Genomic DNA, 17,819 nt, shown 5'->3' on the forward strand with positions numbered 1-17,819 from the left:
AAACAATTATTAAATATGATCATTGTTTTGTCCGGTCGTTACCTTTGTACGGCACAGGTCTTCGGTAACACCGTACGCGGCTGACCGACTGTTAGACAATCTCCAACTCGAATAATAATCTCCATCCCGCACTCCTGAATCGTGCAGAAAACTATCAGAGCCTCTTCGTCTCCGGGTGGTTGCACCGTAGCTCGTGTGTGACCAACCGGAAGTCTTCTCTTCTTCCAGAAACCTTGGGCTGAGAGGAACGGATGTTTCCGAAAGACACCGATACGCCGCTATGCTGGTAGGCCAAAGATTTCGGGTTGAAATCCTCGACTCTGATGGGTATGGGCTCATAGATCGGCTACTACTTCTACTGCTGCGGCTACTACTGCTACCACCGTATAGTTCTCTGTCCGATGAACCTGCATATCTTGTAGATGCCGTGTATTTAGATCTCGGTGTGAGGTAAGATTTGTATGACGGACAATCTGGTGTAAGAGATCTATACGAAGTCAAATGATCAGACGTCGGAGATTTGTACGAAGTCAATGGGTCTGGCGTCAAAGATCGATAAGCCAGAGTATTCGGGCGTAACTTATGTGCGTCTGTCACGTCCAATATATAACGATTAACCGGACGTTTGTCGAAGTTCGGGATTTCCGGTACACCGACGTTATCAAGTTCTGCTAACCCGGTCGATTTTAGCTCATTTTTCGTAACGCGTTGTCCTCCATCGTCGACTAAAACATCAACGAAGTAACGTGTCTCGTTCATCTGTTTTCTGTTCATTCCTACCCGAGAGTTATTTTCCGAGGAAATTTTAGATTGACAGCTATCGATGGACTCGTAATTATTTATGGATAATTTTTGGGACGTGGGTGATGGTTCGATTTCTTTACATTGCAGTGTTTGTTTGGATTCTCTTAGAATCTTCGATTCGTCTCTCTTTTTCTCCAGTTGTTTTAGCTCTATTATGGCATTGTTTTTGTCTCGTGATTGAATTTTAAGATGCTCTGTTATTTCATTTGTTTTATCAGGCGAAGTTGTTTTTTTTCCTTCTGGTCGTGAGCTTTTTCTTCCTCGTTTTGTTCCGTCTTTTTCTACACAATTTTCTGTTGATTTTATTTCGTCTTTACCGATGTCATCATTATTCTGATTTTTGATTTGAGTATTATTTGAAACGTCTTTTTCAATTTTTTTTGCAATATTTTTATTATTACCTGTAATGGTTTTAGATTTTACTTCAGTTCCAACTTGTTCAGTGTGATTATTATCCTCTGATATTTGTTTGTCGTTGTCATCGAAAGTTTCATCAATAATTATTGTGTTAATTTTATTTTCAATCACGCTGATATTATTTTTTGTGGTATCTGGTGAAGATATTTTTTTTTCAGGTTCAGGACTTATTTTGTTTTTCTTACTTCCTCGTTTTTTCTCATCATTTTCTATATTTTTTTCTATGAATTCTTTTTCATTTTTCTGTTTAGTATCTTCAATTGAAATTTCATAATCAAACTCCTCGGCCTTTATTATATTACTCTCTACAGGAACTTCTAGTTTAGTCCCTAGTTTTTCAGTATCGTTATTATTATCTGACAAAATATTTTTTGTTTTTTCTGGCGAATGTGATTTTTTATTTTCTACCGGTCGCCTTGATTCATTTTTCTTGCTTTCTCGTTTGGTCTTAACTAATTCTACATTATTTTCAGTTGATTTTATATTATCGTCTATATTAATTTTGTCATTTTTCTGCCTTTTATTTTGATCGTCAGTCAAAACATCTTTCTCAATTACTTCATCTGTATTCTTATTATTGTCTAAAGGAATTGTTGGTTCTAATTTACTCAATTCTACTTTAACTTTCTCAGTATAATTTTTATCGTCTGACAGTATTTTATTTTTTTCTTCAATACTTTTATCGATGTTTTTTGTTTTATCAGGTGAAGATGCTTTTTTATCTTCGGATGGTAGGCTAGGTTTCTTTTTCTTACTTCCACGTTTGGTCTTATTTAATTCTATTTCATCTTCAGTAAATTGTATGTCACCGTTATCTATTTTGTTATATTTCTGATTTTTATTTTGTTCGTCAGTCAAAACATCTTTCTCAATTACTTCATCTGTATTCTGATTATTGTCTAAAGGAATTGTTGGTTCTGATTTACTCAATTCAACTTCAACTTTCTCAGTATCATTATTGTCGTCTGACAGTATTTTATTTTTTTCTTCAATACTTTTATCGATGTTTTTTGTTTTATCAATTATATCGTTTTTTGTTTTATCGGGTAAAGGTGCTTTTTTATCTTCGGATGGTAGGCTTGGTTTCTTTTTCTTACTTCCACGTTTGGGCTTATTTATTTCTATTTCACTTTCAGAAAATTGTATGTCACCGTTATCTATTTTATTATCCTTTTGATTTTGATTTTGATCATCAATCAAAACATCTTTCTCAATGACTTCTTCTGTATTCTGATTATTGTCTAAAGGAATTGTTGGTTCTGATTTACTCAATTCAACTTCAACTTTCTCAGTATCATTATTGTCGTCTGACAGTATTTTATTTTTTTCTTCAATACTTTTATCGATAATTTTTGTTTTATCAATTTCCTTTTCAGTAACAATTACATCATTTATTGTTTTATCAGATGAAGGTGATTTTTTATCTTCGGATTGTAAGGTTGGTTTCTTTTTCTCACTTCCACGTTTGGGCTTATTTAATTCTATTTCACTTTCAGAAAATTGTATGTCACCGTTATCTATTTTGTTATCCTTTTGATTTTGATTTTGATCATCAATCAAAACATCTTTCTCAATGACTTCTTCTGTATTCTGATTATTGTCTAAAGGAATTGTTGGTTCTGATTTACTCAATTCAACTTCAACTTTCTCAGTATCATTATTGTCGTCTGACAGTATTTTATTTTTTTCTACATTACTTGTCTCGATATTTTTTGTTTTATCAATTATATCGTTTTTTGTTTTATCAGGTGAAGGTGCTTTTTTATCTTCGGATGGTAGGCTTGGTTTCTTTTTCTTACTTCCACGTTTGAGCTTATTTATTTCTATTTCACTTTCAGAAAATTGTATGTCACCGTTATCTATTTTATTATCCTTTTGATTTTGATTTTGATCATCAATCAAAACATCTTTCTCAATGACTTCTTCTGTATTCTGATTATTGTCTAAAGGAATTGTTGGTTCTGATTTACTCAATTCAACTTCAACTTTCTCAGTATCATTATTGTCGTCTGACAGTATTTTATTTTTTTCTTCAATACTTGTATCGATAATTTTTGTTTTATCAATTTCCTTTTCAGTAACAATTACATCATTTATTGTTTTATCAGATGAAGGTGATTTTTTATCTTCGGATTGTAAGGTTGGTTTCTTTTTCTCACTTCCACGTTTGGGCTTATTTAATTCTATTTCACTTTCAGAAAATTGTATGTCACCGTTATCTATTTTGTTATCCTTTTGATTTTGATTTTGATCATCAATCAAAACATCTTTCTCAATGACTTCTTCTGTATTCTGATTATTGTCTAAAGGAATTGTTGGTTCTGATTTACTCAATTCAACTTCAACTTTCTCAGTATCGTTATTGTCGTCTGACAGTATTTTATTTTTTTCTACATTACTTGTCTCGATATTTTTTGTTTTATCAATTTCCTTTTCAGTAACAATCACATCATTTATTGTTTTATCAGGTGAAGGTGATTTTTTATCTTCGGATGGTAGGCTTGATTTCTTTTTCTTACTTCCACGTTTGGTCTTATTTAATTCTATTTCATCTTCATTCAATTTTTCACCATTGTTATCTATTTCATTATTCTTTATATTTTTATTTTTATCATCAGTTTTAACAACTTTTTTCAATATTAATTCAGTTTTAACTTTTTCAGTGTTTTTGTTTTCATCTGATAGCATCACATTTTTTTCTTCTAAAGTTTTATTGATAATTTCCGTTGTGTTAATTTTATTTTGTTTTACACTTATATTATTTGTTGGGATAAATGTTGATGGCGATTCTATTGATTTGGAATTCAATTTCTGTTTTATATCTTCTTCATCTTTTGTATCAGTAGTTTTTTCATCAATCGTTGTCTTGATGTTTTCAATAATTGAAACATCACTTTTAATCTCCCTTGTTGTGTCATTTGCATCTATAGATAACACTAATGATTCAAATATTTGATTTGATTTTTTTAAAGATTGCTGTAATTCATCAACTACTTCATCATTTCGCTCATGTTTTAAAACTAAATTACTTTGCTTATAAGTGTCATTATTCAATATTTCTGTTGGTTTATTCATTGATTCAATTTTACTTTGAACATTTTCTTTGACAAAATTATTTGAATTTTCCGTTTCATCATTTAATATTACAGCCATCAAATTTTCAGGATTTTTGTTTTCAGATAAAAGCGTCGTCACGCCTATAGAATCTTTAGACACTTCATTCATTACAGTTTGTTCATTATTTATAATCATATCATTAGTAGGCGCATTTAAAACATCAACAATCGTCGATACAATTTTAAACGAATGGTCATCTAAATTTAGAGCCATAGTAGCATTTTCTATACTATTTTTTTCGTCATCTGAAGTTATTGAATGTTCTTTTATGCTATCATAGTCTATTATTATGTTTCCAATAGCAGCGATGTTTAATTCATGTTCCACTTGTGCATATTGGTTAACATTTTCTGTAACATTAAGTTCATTCTGTTTCAATAGATTCGTATTTTCTAACATCACGCATTCAGTTTGATTAGCTGCAATTTTTTCTATACAATGCAATTTTGGCACTATAGAAAGAGTACTTAATGATTCTTTAGCAGACAAATCATCAACTCCGTCCTCAAATATAGTATCATTCAAAAGATTGACATTATTCTCTACAGCAGTCATAATATCAATTTGATTATTTATTTTTACTTCGTTTATCAATATATCTTCATCAGCATTTATACTTTCAAGTTTTATTATGGAGTGTTCATTTTCTTCATTGTCATTTATAGTATAACTTGAATTTCCTTGAACTTCAAAAGTTAAATTACTTTCAACGCTATGATTTTTATCAGGATTATCTTTAGTCATTACATTTACTTTTTCCGTGCTGTAAACTGACACATCTGGCGTTTCAGTTTTGGAAGTAATATTTTGTTGAGCTATAATTACGATATCAGTGTCGCTCTGCGAACTTTCATCTACAGAAAAATCAATATTAGGTCTTTCCATAATTTTACAATAAATGTCTTTATTGAGTAATAAACATTCACTTGTTTCATTTATTTCTAAATCACCTACAATTCTACTTGATTTCTCTTCATTGCTTATTTTATTTGATAACTCAGTTTCTTTGCATGAATCTGTTTTTAAAGTGTCAAAGTTCTCTAATATGGCCTTTGTTTGACATTCAGTTAAATGTTTGGGTTGGTTTATATTATTTTTATTCGAGATTTCATTATACATATTTGGGTAGCTTGTGATTTCTTTACAATCTTCTGTATTATCAATGACCAAAAATGAACTTTTATGTTTAGCTAAGTCGTTTTCAGAAGTAATTGTTTTACAGCTATCTACTTCATTATCAGTTTTAGTTTTTGTTGTTTCCATATCAATAATAGTTGTTATTAAATCATTTTCAGTTAAAGAAACTTTAATCCCATTTTCATCAGATGGTTGTGATTTTGTCAATATATTTCTTTCTTTATTTTCTGTGTTTAGATTATTCATTGCTTTTAAAATGTCGTTAGAATTCTTCACATCGTCTATATAACTGTCAGAATTAGATTTTTCATCAATTAATTTAGAAGTTTGAATTTCATTATATTCTTTTGTAATAGATTTTTCATTGTTTTCATCGTAAATTAAATTATCTGTGTTCAAAAGCTTTGATATTGATTCACCGTTGGACACTTTTTCCTCATCATCGTTTTGCCGATTAATTTTATCTATTGTATCGATAGTATTTTCTAAAACTTCTATATTTTTAGAATCGGGAACATTTAATTCTATCTCATACTGTTCTTTAATATTTTCAAAATCAATAACAACTGAATCCATCAATTCAACGTTAGATGCTGAAATAATTTCATTACATATTAAAGCAGTGGTGTGTTCAACTATAATATTTGGCAATTCATTGATTATTTTGGAACTATCATTTTGTATGTATTTCATTTCACCACAAGATTTCTCGTCGTCGTTATTGATAGTCTCATCCGGAAAGTATAAAACTTCATTTTTACTTTCTAAGAGCTCTAAATTACTTATAATTTTGTCTTTATCATCTAAAACTGTGGTATGCTCATTTCTAGAATTAATATTATCTTTGAATTGTATTTCAACACGATTTTCTTCAAATGTATACGAATCAATTGGTTGTGTGTTCTCCGAAGTATTCTTTAAAGACTTATTTAATGTATTGATATACTTTTCTTCGTTGTTCATTGATATTTCTGTTATTTCATTTTCAGAACAAGAATTGATTTTCTTATCGGAACTCATTTCTTCTTCATTTAAAGTCAAATGAACTGAATTTTCAAATATATTAGTTACATCAGTTTTAAATTTAGTTCCTGTATTGTCAATAATTTCATTATTTTTACTACTATTTTCACATAATTTTATATTTTGTTTAGATTTGTCAGCTTCATTTTTATTTTGTTCGACATTTGTACTAGTTATTACTAATTGTTTGTCTAATATATTTGATCCAGTTTTTTCAGTCATAACTTCAGTAATTGGTAAGATAATATCAGCACATTTGTCAATGGTATACTGCGTTGTACATAAACCATCAACATGGTTTGATTTATCTAAAACACATTGTTCGACCACATTTTCCGGAAAAATTATATCTGTTGATAAAACTATTTTCGAATTAATATATTCTATTTCATTATTCAATTTCATTTCTGATAAAATTTCACATTGCTCGTTTAATTCATCGATAGCTTTTACTTCGTTATTAGATAGCTCTAAAATGTGTGTTTGTTGAACATTAAAACACTTCTGCTGGGCATTTTCTATAGATTCTTCATTAATTAATTCATTTTCATTTTTTTGATTTTGAATTTCATCAATAAATTGGTTAGACGAATTTTGAACATATTCTTCGGTTTGATGAACATTTGGTTCTGTTATCGGATTTACTATGTTTTCATTTATAGGAGAATTACTAACACTTAGTTTATTATCAGTTGTAGAAGTTGTATTTATGTTTGGTTGCATATCATGGTGTGATATATTGTCGGAATCATTTTGGTCAATTTCAAATGCGCCAGAATCATTATATTCATATTTTACCAAACTCAATTTTTCGTTATTAGTATCTTGTATTTCAGTAGTACTCTTGATAATATTATTTTCCATAACTGTCATTAAATTAATAGAATCTATGGATGACGTTGGTTCTTTTGTAGATGTTTCTCTTTCTTCAATAGTGCAATTATTTTTATTTATTAAATCTTTATTATCACATTGTTTGATCTCATTCGATGTTTCATTAATGATCGAAGTATTACGATCTTCTATTAATAAATTAGTTGCTAGTGTTAAATCGTTTTTTTCATCAACTAATTTTGCTAATGCTTTATTTAATTCTTCTGAATTAGTGCTTATGTCCATTGGAATCAATTTATTATCTTTATCCGTGTTAACTTCATTTCCTATGCTAGTTTGTGCTACTTGAATGGCCATATCCGTCCCTAAATTATGAATAGAATCAATATCATTTATGGCAGTATTATTTTGTTGAAATGCATTATGAGAAAAATTCTCTGTGATCGATGGCTCGTCAATTTTTTTCGTCAACAGTTTATCTTTATTTTCTGTATCATAATCGTAATTTAATAAATTAAGTTTCTCCGAGTCATTTAACTTGTTAGTATCAATCATAATATCTTCATTCGAAACATATTTTATATTTTTAGTAGATTCAGTAAAATTCAATTTGTTCAATAGCGCAGAATCCAAAATTTCATTTTTGATATTTGATATATCTGTTAAAGCTTCATCGTTGTCATTTATTTTTGACACTACATTATTTATAGAGGTTATCAATGATGAATTTTCATCCGACACATCTACTATTTGGGAAACATTTCCAGTTGTGGACGAAATTAGATTAACTGTAGTTTCTAAATTTTCGGTATTATCAACTTCTTTTATTTTAACTTCACTTGATTCAGAAATTTCATTGACTGTAATAATTGTGTTATTGGATATTGATTTATCTGAATCTAAACATTCGAAATTATCTACTAAATCTACAACTTGTTCTATTTCAAATACTTTCCCTTCTTTATAAATATCTTGATCACTAACGCTTATGTCTTTGTTTTTTAATGTTTCGTTTTGATCTGTTTTTAAAATGATTTTGTTACATTGATTCGATTCTTCGCTGTTTATTTCAGACAATTCTATTATATTTTGTTTGGTTAATTCATCAGATCTTATAATTATTGAATTATTTGATTTTGCTACATCTAATGAATTATCTAATAATTTATTGGTTTTATCGCAAAGCTGATCATCATATTTTGAATTATGTTTTTGTAAGCCATTAATGCTGGATGTATTATTATCCAAAGCATAGATTCCAGTCAATTTATCTTGTGCTACTTCAGACATATTTTTTAATGTCTCTTGAAGTTCATCGAATAAATCAACTGGTGAATTCAAAATTAAGTCCTGTTGATTATTTTTTTCTAATGATTCTAATAAATGTTCCGGAATATTATCATTGATTTCCTTTTGCACCATTTCAATATCATTTTCAACCATAAATAAATCTGATAATTTATGATCAACTTTGGAGTTTATAATATTATCCATACATCTATCTTCAACGAAATCACTTATCGTTTCTAAATCAGTTTCATAAAATAGTGCTTCAAAACCAGAATTATCACGATCATCTTCAGAAGTTATAATATTTGGCTCTTCATATTTAAATGTTTCACCAATATCACATTCGAAACCTTTTTTTATAACCAAATCATTATTAACATTATTTTCAAAATGTATTGAATCTTTGTTTATTTCAGAATAATCTGTATGTATATCTTTTTGTTTATCACAATCTTTATCTATTATTGATGATTCAGTTAAACCGTTTTTAGAGTTCTCATCGATAGTTTTATTGAAGACGGTTTGTGCATTATTTGACAAGGACAAGCTCAATGATTGAGTATCACAAGCCCCTCCTGTAACATCAGTATGTTCTGAAAAACTAAGATCACTTTCTACTGAAGCCATTTTTGAAACAATAAGATTTTGAAGTTGCAAGAGGGGTTTCATAACACTACTAAAAAGTATTCCGTTTACACCTAAATCATCTATAGCATCGTCAAAAAGAATGTTTTGCATCATTTTTATTGAAGACTCAAATGGGATTTCCTTATCAGTTTCTTCTATTATAGATTGGTTCACAATACAATTATTTAGTTGAACTAATTGCTGAGATAAATGTTCAAAACAACTCACAACTTCATAACTCATGGTTGAGCCGGTTTGATTCGAAAGTAAAACTTGGTTAACTTGAAATAAACCGATTTTCATATCTTGCAAAGGTTCTAATAAGGATCCTAGGGGATTCATATTATTCTCGGAATCTTGGACAAAATTTACATTGTTGATCAATGTATCAATATCCATCATCAGTTCATCGAAAAGTGTTTCAAAATCTAGTAAGAGTTTATCGTCTGACCCGTAATCAGAAGACACAATATTTTCTGTTGATCTGCCTAACCGTCTTAAATGACAACATAAATCGTTAATAGGTTTTGTGAATGATATGAAACACTCAGCTATTTTATTACTGTCCATGCCTTGCGAAGCGATTATCATAAATTGATTTGTTGATTTATTTATTTTATCGTAGATATCTTTCAAATCATGATCGTCATTTGAACTATCGCTTTTTAATGCTGTATTTAGATTGTCTAAAGCAAACGCAATAGAACTAATTGGAGGTATTAATATTTGCTTTAATTTAAGATTAGGTTTGTTATCGTCTATTGATGACTCTTCTATGAGAGCTATATCATTTAAAATTGTTTCTAACGGTTGTACCATCGAAAATAAAGCTGCCAATAAATTCATGTCTACGCATTTTATTTTAGAATTGTTCTGTTGCAGCGTTTTAATATACACCAAAGAAGTGCCGATTGTGTTTCGTAACACAGCTATAATACGTTGTTCTGTGACTCGAGTGACTTGTCTATTGACAACAATTGTAAAATTTTTAATTTGATCAGACAAACGATCTAAAATTACTGATGCCGGAAGATCGTTATTGTTAAGCGTTTCTAAATCGAAACATACTGACGATTGAATTTCGTTTAATACGTTGTCCGAAACACCAAATGGATCATCGATTTGTTCTAACGCTAACAAACTCGCGTTTATTGCAGTCATTAAACTTGAAACATTATCTGCAGTGTTTTTGTCCAAGTCTGTTAAGTTGTTTTTTTCCATTTCTTCGATGAATTTCCAAGCAAGGGAATGTAGAGCTTGAATCGATCGTTCAAGTTCAGTCGTCGTACTAGTAATATTAAAATTTTCGTGCGTCTGCATCTTAACTATAGCTCCTTCCAAAATAATTTTCATGTATTTTAAAAATTCGTCCACATTTGGTCTGGAAATAATTTTCAAAACGTCGTCTTCTTCAGAACTAAGTGCCACACTCGCCATACCCTTAGCTTGTATTTTATTCAATACTGTTGAATATAATCCATCTTTTTCAGATTGAGTTACAATTTCAGATGCGCAATAATTATGCGATAATGGTGGTTCGTTTTCTATTTCAGCTAGTGTTTCCGACACTTCTTCTTCGGTGTTATTGCTCTCGGACCGAGCAAACGGCCCAATTACGTGTCTAGAATTCTGAGGTGAAATTCTTTCATCCAATTTCAACTGCGTTAAAATCTGATCGTCAGAGTCTGACATAAATAATTTTGGTGTCTGGAAAGATTGATGTTCATCTTCATCTTCTACCGATTGCTGTTTTAATATCATTGATAAATTTTTAGGCGTCGTCTCACTAGCACTGTAAAATATCTCACGTTTCGAATTTCCAGACGACAAGTGGTCTGAAAAATATTCCAGACTGTTTTCATATATACTATCACTTTTATCGTTATTTGCAAGTGTTATATCTTCGGTCAAGGAAACACCGTCGAATTCAGTGTCTGATACTATTTGTTGTCTACAAAAATCAATAGGTACGTCTATAACCAAAGCTTCCATCATAACTGGTCCGGAAATCGATGATTCTTTTACAATTCTCAACGATGGCAAATCAACAACATTGTCTTCTAAAAATTAAAATTTTTGTCAATATAATAGAAAAAAAATATCTATTAAAAACAACAGTTTCATAACATTTTATTAGATATTAATTAATAAATATATTATTATGTAATACCTGATATATGTTCAGAAAGTTCATCTGCATACATTTCAATGATTTGCAATGCTTCGTCATGCGTTAGGTCCGGAGTTTCATAAAGCGAAACGGTCACTTCTTTGCCATCAAATGAAAACGATATATCTGCAGGTTCTTCGATAGTGTATGATTTTTCCATTTGGCTTGTTCGCTCTTCAGGAATTGTTGACAGAGATTCATTTCGTACAAGCGGATTTCCAACGGACAGATACTCTTCGGAAGCGCATGATTTAACCGTGGACTTATCTAAAATGAGACATAAATATAATTACTAACGCATTTCAATCGTAATAGATATATTGTGCAATATTGAGCGCCCGGAATTACCTTCCATTGTTAATAGTGTTGCTGAACTGGATACCGTGCCCATACAGTTGTGTGCCTGGCATGTATAAGTTCCCAGACAGCATGTACCGCTTTGACCAGAAATTATTTTGTGCATATCACCTGGATTTAGTTCTTGGCCATCTTTGAACCATTTAAGTTGCGGTTGTGGAACGCCTATCACCTGAGATAACAAAAATTTATATTTGGCGAAATCATTTATTTCATATTTAGAAATTATATCTGTAGTATACACGTACTTTGCACTCCAAATTAACCGAACCCTCGTTCGAAAACGCTATTCTCAGTTCCTCGAGGAATCTTGGACTTTTGAAAGTTTTTGGAATATTTAACTTCAAAAAACTGGACGTTACAGTTTGACCATATTTGTTGATTGCTACACACTTCCATTCAGCTTGATCATCAATTTCAAGTGGCAATATACTTAGCATATATGTCCCATTGTCTTCAGTAGAAAATTGGTATCGATTTGATTCAGTTAATTGTTCGTCTTCTTTATACCAGCTGATTGAAGGTGTAGATTCAGTTGTAACTGTAAAAAAAGATTAATTACTTTAAAGTGTTCATTTAAACATAGTTTATTTGTTTTTGTGCTTTTAAATTATCATTATTTTAAACATTAGAGTTACACCAACCTTTAATTGTAAAAACAAAAGATTCATTTATGTTAGCCTCAATACTCTTAAGTCCCAATAAAAATCGTGGGGGCTGTGTATTTGACGTTAATTGGAGTTTTTCACTTTCGTTCAGTTGATTTTGGATGTCTTCTATCGTAAGTTCAGCAATGCTACTTGTTTCGCCCATACAATTTCGAGCGACACAACAGTAACTACCTAAATAATATTATTATGATTAATAACATTTACATGTACTACTAAAATGTTTATAATATTTTTGAATTCAATATAATTTCAAGTTTTACCTAAAGATTTACTTCCAGTTAACTCATAAACGTCTCCGGGTTGAAGTTGTTTGCCGTCTTTAAACCAGGACAATTGTGGTGTGGGGTATCCAATGACTTTGCACTCAAAGCTTACTAAACCTTCGTCGGTCATGATCGCCCTTAGACTTTCTAAAAATCTTGGCACTCGGTAATTCTTTGGGTCTGAGAATAAAAAACATAAGTTCAATAACGTTACAGTGTTAATGAAAATTGTATGGCGTAAAGTACAATATTTTAAACAAAATTACATGACACTGAGACTACACAGGAAGTGACGGCCTTTGCTCCCGTCGAACTGGTAGCAATACATTTCCAAGTAGTACTGTGATCGGCTCTGAGAGATTTTATTTCTACGCCGTACATGCCCAAGCCATCAGCCATCAGGTGGTACAACGGCCCTTCATTTACTATTCCATTATCGTTGTACCATCCAATACTTCGAGGCCATGGTGGTACTTCGACTAGGAAAAAAAAGATAATACTATAGTTAAACGTATTAAATATTTGTTGATTGTTAGAAATTATAAAAAACCAAAAACGTATCAATAAAAATGAGTCATTGATGTAAGAAAAATAGTTAAAAAATAGGTTTATTTTAATGAAACTAAATTTCTGTATCATATTAGTTTAAAATACAAAATTGATCGAATTATACGTTTTTTAATTTACAGTAAAAATGTAAAATTAGTTTTTGGCCATTTTCCTTATCAGGGAAAAATTTACTGTTTTAACTATACAATACACATATAAATTTATAATTTCATAATACATTTTTAAAAATTACCTTGACATTCTAAAAACAGTACACTACCGACTTTACCGGATGCATCTTTTAAAAATTTCATGAACTTCGGTGGCGGTCCGTATGGTATGAGGCTGAAAAACGCATTTGAATTATAACGAAATAAATTCTCATCGTAACAAACGTATACGAGTATACTAGCTATGTATAATGTATATAGTCTTATCGTTACCGCATACCTGTCTGCGTCACGATTTCCATCGAGTGGCGTGTGAGTCACTTGTATTTTTGACGTAGACAGCGCGGTGCCCATGACATTTGTCGCCTCACACGTGTAAATTCCCAGGCAGTCTTCTTCGGAATTCGCCGTTAGCGCGAATATGTCGCCGGCTTTGATCTCCTTGTCGTCTTTATACCATCGTAACTTGGGCGTCGGGACGCCGATTACCTTGCACTCCAGTGAGACGATTCCGCGTTGCGTCAGCACTGCTTTCAATTGTTCGACGAAAATTGGTTTTTTGAACGCTTTAGGAACTGTAAGCCAACATCGTGTTAGAATAATATAAGTAATATGAATTTTATATTTTGTAAAAAATATTTAATGAAAATCTATTAAAACAAATAAAAATTATTATCATATCTGTGAAAATAATTAGTTTTTCAAGATTGTGTATATGTCGTAGGCATATTTAATTTGTATGCAATTTCACTATACGCCTGGACATTTAGTACAATGCCTATTTTAGGTCAGGCAATAATAAAAATGAAACATTTTGTATTATTTTAAAAATTTAACTATATTTTTATTAATTATATATTGCTTTTTTATATAAAAAAAATTATGTATTATTTATTAATATGTAAAACACGTAGGTATATGAAAAATGTTTGATTTCGTACCCATCGTTACTATTGTTTTAAAACTTAAATCATAAATTTATATTAGTAATTACCCTATAGCAGAGGTTCCCAAACTTTTTTGTCTCATTTTCTAAAAATCCAGAGGCACCCTATGCCATATTTCCATATGGTCTATACTCTTTAGACTAAAAATATTTCAAATAGTTCGCGGCACCCTGGCTGAGAATCTCTGCCCTATAGGCTATAGTCTATGGTATCATTAATGAGTAGTATATAGGAAAGCGGCAATATCAAACCAATCGGTGTTTATGTTTAAAAAAAATGTTAAATGTTAAATATCACCAAATAACAACATATAACAAGTAATAACTAACAATTAACAAAAATTTGTAATTATAATATACCTAACCTCTGTATTCATTTTTTATACTCGTACTATCACACCTAATTAGTAATTACTTATATATATTTATGATTACAATTTTAAAACTAATAAAACTAATAATATTGGACATACAGTTTATAAAATAATACTCAAACAATTATTTATAAATATTTTTATTCAAATAGGTATTCTGAATAATAATAATAAAAATAAACAGTATTATCTACAAGACAGGATTTACTATTTAGATGATAAAAAAAATAAGTAATTATTATTTCCTTCCACGCGTACTCACCGGTAAGCGATAAATGAGCGGCGGTCGATGATTTACCGGCGTAGTTTTGCGCGGTACACACCCATAGACCTTCGTCGAATAACGTCACAGGAACAATGTCCAAACAATAAAAACCTCCTTCGTGAATGTATTGGTATCTTTCACTGTTGGCCTCTACATTGTTATGATACCAACGAACCTGATCGACAATAAATAACAATTAATTGTCAATAGCGTTTTTAAATGAGTTTACTCAACTCTTACAAAAAAAAAAAAAACATAAAAAAAATGTAAGGTGGTCGGAAATTAACTATGACTTTTAAAGCAGATTTTGAAATATCTATAGGCAATTTAGAGTAGGGCTAGCGGCTTTTTCAGTACATCAGTTATTTACCTGCATCTAGAGAATTATAGATTTTACAACTTTGTGGTTTCGGGTAATTTTTTGTGTTAAGTAATGTATAATTTTTTTAATGGAATACACCGTTATAACATAAATATTATTATGTTGTAATTGTATTATATCTAAATGGTACCACAACAACCCTAATTTACAGCCCTTTTAAATTAATGCGGTAATAAAAGATTGACATTCATAGTGTTCTCTAAATTGGTTAAAACAAAATTAACGTATTTGTTATCAAAAATGCAACTTTTTCATTTTTTAGACCACATGTATTGCGTTGTAGTCGAGTACCTTCTATTTTTATACCCGACGGACCAAATCGTCACGTGTCTCGTCTGCGACACCGAGTTTGTTTATAAAATTCGGCACAACGAACGGCGCACAAAACTAAAGCTTTAATGTCGTCGCATTATAATTGAGAATATGAATCCGATTATGATATTATCAACAGGATAGCATCAATCATGAAAATTTGTTCATAGTAAATAGTTTAAAAAACTATTAGGAAAAAACAACAAATTTCAACAAAAATAAACTACCTATGTAGGTACATTTGAAAATTGCAATTAATTATATATATAAACATATAATTTTTATTTTATCGCATAAAATGCCCACCTCAACACCCGTAGCGTCGTCAAGTTCGATTAAAAACCTAGTTCTAGTTCCGACTCTTATGTTAAGGTCATTAAGGCGTCTCAAAAAAATTGGAATCAGATCTTCTTGGCCAATGGTGCTCGATGAACCACCCCGGTAATCCTTACTTCCGGCATCCGAGTGGTTACTCGACTTCATAGTGAGAGTGGTCAAGGAATCACCAGCACGAGTAGAGGTTCCAAAAGTAATTGCATGACTTCCGCCCGACCTAAAAAATAAAAAAATTTTCAGTTAACAAAAAAAAACACAGAATAATATAAATATGATTATACTATTTTATTTGCGTCAAGACACAATGTTTTATGCCAAAATAATTTATTTAAATATTTTGCTTGATAAACATTTCATTAAAAATGCACAAAACAAATTTATAAATAAAATTAAAAATTATTTTTAAAAAAACGCTTCAATAGAGATAAAGAATTGGATTATTATTTTTCTCTGCTCCACCATAGTAAATATATCAAATATAGTAAAATTGTGTATACGATATACATATTCATAAGTACCTACCTACTACATTTGTATGGCTCTATTCGAATTTTTGTTAGTGAGGTCAAGGACGATTATTTTTTTTTAAATTTAAAATAGCAATTATTACACACTACTATTTAGGTACATGATAGGGGCATAATACCTAATGGGTATGATATGCATATTGTATGATATTATAAATAAGACGCGGTAACGTATAACGTACACTGGTTATTATAAATCTATCAATGTTTATTTTTTATTTTGGTACTTACGGTTTTGGTTTGCGGAACGCCGTCAACAACAATTGCACCAAATACCAAAACAACACAATCATGTTATCGACCGTATGGGCATTTTATTATAATAATAATAAATAACGTAACAAGCGTTTTTATACCTACAACATTATTATCACGGGACGGAGTGCGCCTTATTTTTTCTACTGCCGGTCGCTGTGGCGTTAATGAAACTCATACGGAAATAAACTAACCTAAAAATAACGCAGTGGTTCGAACCAATCACAAATGACGTGAACTGTCACGACGATGGGCCCACCTCAACAATAATAATTGACGACCGTTGTACTCGACTTGGCTGACGGCTGGCCAGCCAAAAAAACAAAAGGAAAAATATTATATATGTCATATTATTATACAGAGATAACAAGCAGGTAATCATATACCTATATGCTATACTAAACATAGTGTTAAAAATGATTGTAATCTTTCTATCTCTCTTCGCACAAACTTAAAATAAGATTCATTGATCTTTTCAAATGTTATTATTTTAATTATTTTACATATTTTAAAACGTTGACTAGTTAGTAGTTAGTACACTGTATACTGTATAAGACACATTATCGTCAATTTTATAACATATATTTGACTTTGATTATATAATCAGCGGTGAAATATGGTATTAATTATCTTATTTAAACTAACTCCAAGAGCAAATGTTTTATTTAAAATTATAGATATCTTACATTTAAAAGGTACATTATTATGATATCATAATAATTTTTAGCTGCATCCAGACCTAGAATACAATTGTCATCGAAATAGAAAACAACTTTGTCGTTACGAAAAATAAAAATTCTTAAACATTTACCAACCAGACACACAGAGATATAAATGATTTTTATCACAAAGATACAAACAATTTTATTTAATCAAATGATGAGTAATAGTAAAAAATATCATACATGTGTCTTCAAGGAAAACGTAGTTATTATCATAGCTGCTATATACGATATTTTAAATACATATTTAAAAGAAAAAGTATTTTGGTAA

The 17,819-nt window shown here is 30.3% G+C and overlaps 1 protein-coding gene across 5 annotated transcripts in view; it reads right to left on the bottom strand.

Annotated features, from left to right (window-relative positions):
* LOC113550868 overlaps positions 1–17,819 on the bottom strand; it is a 103,780-nt gene that overhangs the window by 71,009 nt on the left and 14,952 nt on the right. For 4 of the 5 annotated variants that reach the window (XM_026952800.1, XM_026952797.1, XM_026952798.1 and 1 more), the window contains exons 2-12: positions 16,015–16,261; positions 15,012–15,189; positions 13,710–14,004; positions 13,513–13,604; positions 12,977–13,189; positions 12,708–12,890; positions 12,421–12,618; positions 12,025–12,317; positions 11,768–11,948; positions 11,420–11,686; positions 43–11,309 (exon numbers count right to left, since the gene is read on the bottom strand). In XM_026952800.1, coding sequence (XP_026808601.1) covers positions 43–11,309; positions 11,420–11,686; positions 11,768–11,948; positions 12,025–12,317; positions 12,421–12,618; positions 12,708–12,890; positions 12,977–13,189; positions 13,513–13,604; positions 13,710–14,004; positions 15,012–15,189; positions 16,015–16,191 — 13,344 coding nt within the window. In that variant the 5' untranslated portion in view covers positions 16,192–16,261. Of the gene's footprint in view, positions 1–42; positions 11,310–11,419; positions 11,687–11,767; positions 11,949–12,024; positions 12,318–12,420; positions 12,619–12,707; positions 12,891–12,976; positions 13,190–13,512; positions 13,605–13,709; positions 14,005–15,011; positions 15,190–16,014; positions 16,262–16,802; positions 16,868–17,819 lie in introns of those variants that run through there. The other variant, XM_026952799.1, reaches the window with a different exon arrangement.

This window comes from Rhopalosiphum maidis, chromosome 2, assembly GCF_003676215.2.
Source record: "Rhopalosiphum maidis isolate BTI-1 chromosome 2, ASM367621v3, whole genome shotgun sequence".
NCBI lineage: Eukaryota > Metazoa > Arthropoda > Insecta > Hemiptera > Aphididae > Rhopalosiphum > Rhopalosiphum maidis.